Source organism: Alligator sinensis, unplaced genomic scaffold (assembly GCF_000455745.1).
Source record: "Alligator sinensis unplaced genomic scaffold, ASM45574v1 scaffold1023_1, whole genome shotgun sequence".
In the NCBI taxonomy this organism is placed as follows: domain Eukaryota; kingdom Metazoa; phylum Chordata; order Crocodylia; family Alligatoridae; genus Alligator; species Alligator sinensis.
The window spans coordinates 1,092,703-1,099,761 of record NW_005842373.1 but is presented as its reverse complement, the minus strand read 5'-3'; the positions used below and the strand labels follow the sequence as shown (position 1 = coordinate 1,099,761).

At 49.1% G+C, this 7,059-nt stretch overlaps 1 protein-coding gene across 1 annotated transcript in view; it reads left to right on the top strand.

Annotated features, from left to right (window-relative positions):
- The window catches only part of GAS7 (growth arrest specific 7), a 278,601-nt gene that overhangs the window by 180,172 nt on the left and 91,370 nt on the right, over nt 1–7,059 (top strand). Inside the window, exon 5 of the mRNA XM_006029347.3 lies at nt 71–215. Within this exon, the coding sequence (XP_006029409.2) occupies nt 71–215 (145 nt within the window). The remainder of the gene's footprint in view (nt 1–70; nt 216–7,059) is intronic.

Here is a 7,059-nt window from a genome sequence, read left to right as displayed (position 1 = left end):
TGGGACCGGCTCCACGGGCTGAGCCCGCTCCGGCGGGACGCGCAAGATCCGGGTTCTGACCATGGGAAAGTGGGGGAGGGGCCTTGTTTCAGCCCCGCACACGCACACGCTCGCTCGCTAATTCGGAGGAGGCAGCGTGGGTCCATCGGCTGCTCTGTAGACTGGGGGAGATGACGTCATCCACAAAGCATGTGCGCGATTCTTTCCTAGCCCAGGTAAGAGGGACACAGGTGCCAGCCCGGCCCTCGGACTGGCTTCAGGCCAACGGGGCTAGCTGCCTCTCTGCTTCTGAATGATCAGTCCCCCCACCTTCCCTCGAGTTATAGAAAAGCTGGTGGAAGTAAGGGAGGGGAATCATTGCCGTATGGCACCGTCATGCATCTGTTATTTGCTACTGTGTTTTGTAACATAAGCACCAGAGCTGTAGCAGGAGTTTGATTGCTGGGTTTTGAAGGCATGGTGTGCATCACTGTGAGGTCACCAGGGGACTTCACAGCTCTGAGAAGTTGAATGTTGTAATTGTGGGACAACTAATTCATGAACAGGGCCAGGTGCACAGACAATGTCTGGCCACTCCTCAACAAACAGGCCACATCATGAAAAGCACTACTGGGCAGTTACTTGGGTAGTGTCATGAGAAGCCCTGAAACTCAGTGAACAGCATAAACTAGAGGTGCACTGATGCATCAGTCCCATACTGTATCAGCACTGATATAAGGAAAATAGACTGTATCAGCAGTCAGCTCTTTTTGGCTGATGTGGCCAATAATGTCACCAATAAATGCCCCATGCACACAGCTGCAGCACGGCACAGAGGCAGCCAGGAGCACAGCCTGGTAGCTTGGAGAGCAGCCTGGTCCAGCTGGTAAACCTGCTGTGAGGGAAGGTGGGGAAGGAGGGGCAGATTGAAGCCCCCGGGGTGGGGGGGGGAATGGGGCTGGGGTTGGGGCAGGGGCTGCACAGCTGGGGCGCAGGACAGAGCCATGAACGAATCGTTGGGGGGGTGTGGGGAGGGAGGGTGGTTCCTACCGCTATGCGCATCCTGACAGGGTATGGAGGGCATGTGCACCTGATCTGCATGGGGCAAGGATGGGCTGCTGCTGCGGGTTGGGGCTGGGCCAGGGCTGTGCTGGGGTGGGTGGCAGCAGTGCTTGGAGGGGAGGTTGGGAGGGCTACGGCACATTTTGGGGTGGCTGCAGCCCACCCATAGGCCCCTTCCCAGTGCTGCTCCCCCCCCCCCAAAGCACTGCCTGGCCCAGTCCCCTGCTGGGAAGAGCCTGGTGCAGCCCTGGCCCCTGCCCATAGCGGCAGCCCACACTCAGCTCCATGCACAGATCTGGTACAAGCCTCCCATTCCCTCCTGGGGTGCGTGCAGTGACAGGAGCCACCCCTTCCCTCCCCACGCCCCCTGGATGAGCCACTCAAGGCTCTGTCCTGCGCTCTGTCCTGGCTGGGCCGTGCCTGCCCCAGCCCCACTCCCTCCCTTAGCATGGGGGCCTTGATTTGCCCCTAACACCCCTTCCCTCCCCACCTCCCCCACAAGAGACTTGCCAGCCAGACATCACTCTCCAAGCTGCCTGACTGCATATCGGTAATCGGATTGGTATCAGCTGATATGGCTTATTAAAAATCGGCCATCGAGATCGGCCCGAAAAATTTCTATCAGTGCACCCCTAGTATAAACTGAATTCTCCTCTCATTCTTAGAGGCTCTGCTTTTAAGGTAGGGCCAGGGAACGTTGATGAAGAGGCTTGTTTTTAAATCTGTGTTGAACTTGTTTTCTGAATGAGCAGAGAGCTTCGTCCTTCAGGGCTACCAGGCCAGGTTCACTCACCATATTTATCTGTGCCTTGCTAAGTTAACATTACTTGTTGCATGATGAACCCCTCCAAAGACCAACCCACCTGATCTTCATTCTCTACACTTTTTTGGACTCTTCCCTTTATTTCCAAGTTTATTGATTTTCGTCAGACAGTTAAGGCTTGCTATAATTGGGAGCAGGTTCAACTGCTCTGTTTTGGCAGCTTTACAGATGATCATTTGTTAATCTGAGTGTCACATGCTGTCTCAAACATGGCCCAATCCAACAGGCATTTGCTGTTGGGTCCATAGGGTTGGGGGATGGAGCTCCAGTTTGGGCAGCTGCATGCCTGCAGCCTCTCTTCCCTAGCCCTGTCCCCCTCCCCTCCATGCAGCTCTGGTTAGGAGGGGGAGAAGGGAGGGGAGGGAGCTCCTTCTGGGTTCTCTCCCAAACCAAACTCCCCTCCCCTCCCACTCTGGGGGAGGGGGGTGTTCTGCACAGAACATCAGCCCAGTCCTGCTCCTTGCAGGGACTAACAGAAGTTACTGAAGGCATTTCTCTTTGGAGCGCTTTCATCTGAACCCTCATGTAATGAGGGTTCATATTGTCACATAATCATGTACTTCTGTCAGGGCACAGCTGTAGAATGCTTCAGGGGAACAATTGCATGACAGAACATTATTTCTGTCAGCTCCCTTATTTTCAGTGAAGAGTAATTGGGCTATTCCCATTGTGCTAGTGAGACTTATATTTCCAGCTGAAAGAGAGTAAGAGAAGGACAGTGATATGTTGTAAAATATTGAGTTGGATCAAGGTTTCCAGTGGAAGTGTAGGAAATGGTGTTAGGGCCAGTTTCACTTAATATTTATATTGATGAATGTTGAGCAGTTTTCAACATCATATTATAGTGAAAGGTGTTTATATATGACACTTTTGTTACGACTTCTGGAATGTATTATACAATTCTGGGCACCTCAGGACAAGGAAGATATTTAAAAACCAGAGAGGAATAACAAAACTGATTGTGATTGGAGAAATTTACTTAAGAGGAAATATTTTAAAAAGCTAAGTGAGCTAAGCTATGATTAAGAGAGGGGAGGGAACATGATCATAGCCTACAAATATTTCAAGGGAGGGGTTGAAGGAGAAAAATGATTTTGTATTGTGCATTGTATAGAGTGTAACTAGGGGTAGCAGGATGATATTTCAGCCTTGAATACAAAAGGGAGAACAGACTGTTGATCTGAGCATGCTTAGAAGGGCAAGTTTAGTCCCACAGGTGAAAATAGGATCTAAGTTTCACTTACACACATGGGTTTCAAATGGTGAAGTAACTCTCAGAAGCCTAATACTGAAATTGGATATGGGCCTGAATGGTTGCACCCAAAATGATAAATTAATAGCAAAACAAAGTATATTCACAATTGTACAAATGACCCTTGGTACACATAAGCATAAACACTGCTATTGTCTTAAATGGGGTACTAACTATAACCAAAAGATTTAAAGCAGTGACTCTCAACCTTTTTGGGCTCAAGGAACCCCTTTACAACTTCTGTGAATTGACTGGCACCCTATTTCAAAAAATTATTTATATATCACAGTGCTTACCTCCTTGCAGAGAAACCAGGCAGTGGGTGTAGAGAATTGTCAAGGCAGGGCCAAGCTTCAGGGGAATTGTCCAGGCAGGGACAAGCTTGAGCCTTTGTTTATCTGCTTATCTCCAAACATCTGGCCTATCTCTTCACACCTCTTGGCACCTTTCAAAGGATCTGGCTGGTACCCCAGGGTGCCCCGGTACCCCAGGGTGCCCCAGTACCCAGGTTGAGAATCAGGGATTTAGAGTGAGAATTTCAGAAGTGTTTACAGTAGTTAAGAGCACTGAAGCTGTTCTAAAACGCCCACCTTCAGGGTGTGGACAGGCATAATGCACTTTAAACCCCAAGAGTGTAGTCATACATGCCACTGTAGACCAGTTTAAACTTCCTGAAATGTTTCAAAAGCACAGCAGGAAAAACAAATATTGTGAGTCTGTCCTCCTTGAACTGGTTCAGAATTATGTGAGAACACAGTGCATTCCATGCCTGGTGTCTAGTTAGTCTTCCAGGCATCCCTAGCTGCCCTTCCCCCGTCCCCAAACTTATGCAGGGTAATGGGGTGGCTCTGCAATGCACCCAGGACTCTACTGCCCCAAAACTCTACTGCCTACAGAGATCACAGAGGTGGGGAAGCAGAAAGCCCCGCCTCAGTTTCACTTGTCCCTGGGCAGAGGTCCCAGGCTTGTTTAAGCTGAGTGGAGTAGCCAGGCTCTTGGAGTATTTGTAGCCCCCTGCTTGTGGTTGGTGGTTAGATGTTCCTAAACTGTAAACACCTGCAAAGTGGTGGGTGGGAAATGGAGCCATTGCACAGAGGGCATTTAATAGAACAGAATGGCCATCAATTCTGTGCTTAATGTGAAATGAATTAGCCCATTAACTGTTAATTCTTCCTTGTCCTCTGGGCTGCCAGCCCTGTCTGGTAGGTTCCACCTTGTGCACATACATGTCTGTATGCAGTTGCTGGCAATGCAAGATACTCGAGTGGCTGGAAAAGTTCAGGAGTTCTTGCAGAGCAGGGCAAGGCAAGGGAGGAAGGGGGCAGAGCGCACAGCCCCTGGGAACCACAAGCAGGAGTTCACACAGCGCTTCAGCACCAGGCAGCCCTTCCACTTCAACCCTCTCTGTCAATCTGGGTCTCCCCCCAACTCTCAGAGGAATCCTGCAGAAAGGTGGGCACAGACCCCTGGAAAGCATGATCATCTGGCTACCCCTTGGTGTTTTGGCAACAGTGCAATCCCTAAAAGGTGAGGGTTCTACTTGTGGACACTTCTGTCCAGGGAAAATTGTGAAGTGGTTCCCAATCAGTGGCATTCTTGGAGTGGTTCAAGTGCCGTATGTGTGTGCACCCTTAAACAACATTTTATCTGTCTCTGCCTGAGCCATCTGGCAGCATCAAAAAAGCATATTATAGCTTTCATAGTATTGAATAAATACCATTGTGTAAAGTACAGTTTAAGGTACTAAGATTTAACGTTTAGTGCATTGTGGGCATAACTGTGTATGGATATTAATTAATCCTTCATGTAATTACCTATATCAAACACTTGTGACAGGATCTATTTTGATATTGGGAGCTGACAACCGCATTTCTCCTTTGCCCTCCAGTATATAACATTACTTTGATGCTGATAGAAAACATTACAGCAGCATATTTCTCTGATTTGTTGCCAGGGAAACTTTGGAAATCTTCCTTAAGGTAAAATCATTCATTGCCAATAATAGAAGATGTGTTATCATATCTGGCCTTGTATAACCGAGGAACCCTCTCACTTTCTTCTAAATAAGGGTTATTATGATGCTTAGACTTCTGCGAGTCAGCCAGTGATACCATGACCTAAAGTCATACTTCCTGTCTTACGTCAGTGGTTTTCAACCTGTGGTCCGTGGACCCCTGGAGGTTCACAAACTATCTATAAGGGGCCTGCAAAAGATGTTTATGATCAATCAGAAATAAGTGAATACCCACACTTACAATCCAAAGGGGTCTGCACCTCCATCCAAAATTTCCAAAGGGGTCTGCAAATGATAAAAATTGAAAACCACTGTCTTAGACCAGGGGAGTCTAGGTCAACAGGACTTGTAAACAGCAAAAAGGATACAGTTGCTCCTTTTAATGTCCATTTTATGAACTGTATTAAAGGTTGCCATAGCTACCAACTACATGGTGGGTTATAAAGCTCTACCGACTTATCTGGTTTTCTCCTTTGTTTTTAATGGTGGGTTTGGAAGGTGGCCAGGCCAGCCCACTTCGCTTACCCAAGATAGTTTCAGGCCAAGGCACAGAAATCCATGGAGGGCATATGCAATGAACTTATAGTTACATAGTTGGTAGGGTTGGAAGGGACCTAAGCAGATGATCAAGTCCGACCCCCTGCCATAGCAGGAAAGAGAACGAACCCGGCTAGGTGATTATCTAGCCTCCTTTTGAAGACCCCCCCAGGATAGGAGCGAGCACCACTTCCCTTGGAAGTTGGTTCCAAATCCTAGCCGCCCTGACTGTGAAGTAGCGCCTCCTGATGTTTAGCCTGCACAATCAACTTGTGGCTGTTATTCCTAGTTACTCTGAGTAGCGCTCGGGGTAACGGACTCTCCCGTTCCCTGCTGGTCTCCCCTGGTAAGTTTATAGATGGCCACCAGATCCCCTCTCAGCTTTCTGTTGTGGAGGCTGAACAGGTTCAGGTCCTGTAGCCTCCCCTGGTAGGGCCTGCCCTGCTGTCCCCTGACCATGCGAGTGGCCCTCCTTTGGACCCTCTCAATGCTCTCCACATACTTCCTGAAGTGCAGTGCCCAGAACTGGACACAGTACTCCAGCTGTAGCCTGACCAATGTTGCACAGAGGGGGAGGATCACCTCCTTGGACCTGCTTGTGATGCATCTATGGATGCATGACAAGGTGCGGTTAGCCTTCTTGACCGCGTCCTCACACTGGCGGCCCATATTCATCTTGGAATCAATAATGACTCCAAGATCCTTTTCTGCCTCTGTGCTGACGAGAGGAGAGCTCCCCAGTCTGTAGGTCTGCTGCTGGTTCTTCCTCCCCAGGTGCAGTTCCCCTCACTTGTCAGCATTGAATCCCATCCTATTCACATCCACCCAACCCTGTAACCTGTCCAGATCTACTTGTAGCCTGTCCCTCCCTTCTGGTGTGCCCACTTCTTCCCACATCTTAGTGTCATCTGCGAATTTGAACAAGGTACTTTTCACCCCCTCGTCCAAGTCACTGATGAAGATGTTGAGCATTGTGGGCCCGAGGACCGAGCCCTGGGGGATCCCACTGCCCACATCCTTCCAGGTTGAAAACGACCTGTCCAACACCACTGTCTAGGTGCGGCCCTGTAGCCAATTTGCAGCCTATCTGACTGTGTAGGCATCAGCGCCACAGTCGCCTAATTTTTTAATGAGAATGGGGTGAGAGATGGTGTCAAAGGCCTTCCTAGAGTCCAGGAAGACTACGTCCACCGCAACACCAGCTCTGTCTCATGACAGAGATGGGAGGGCAGAAGGTGTGCATATTTTTAGTAAGAGGAAACCTGCCAGTATAAGTGGAAAGAATTGAGTTTGGCACCAGCGAGAGAGGATTGGGTGAGATAGTAGGAGAGAGGGGAGAATCATGCATATCCAGACACTGGAGTTCAAAGCTGAAAGCATTTCAAGAGTGAT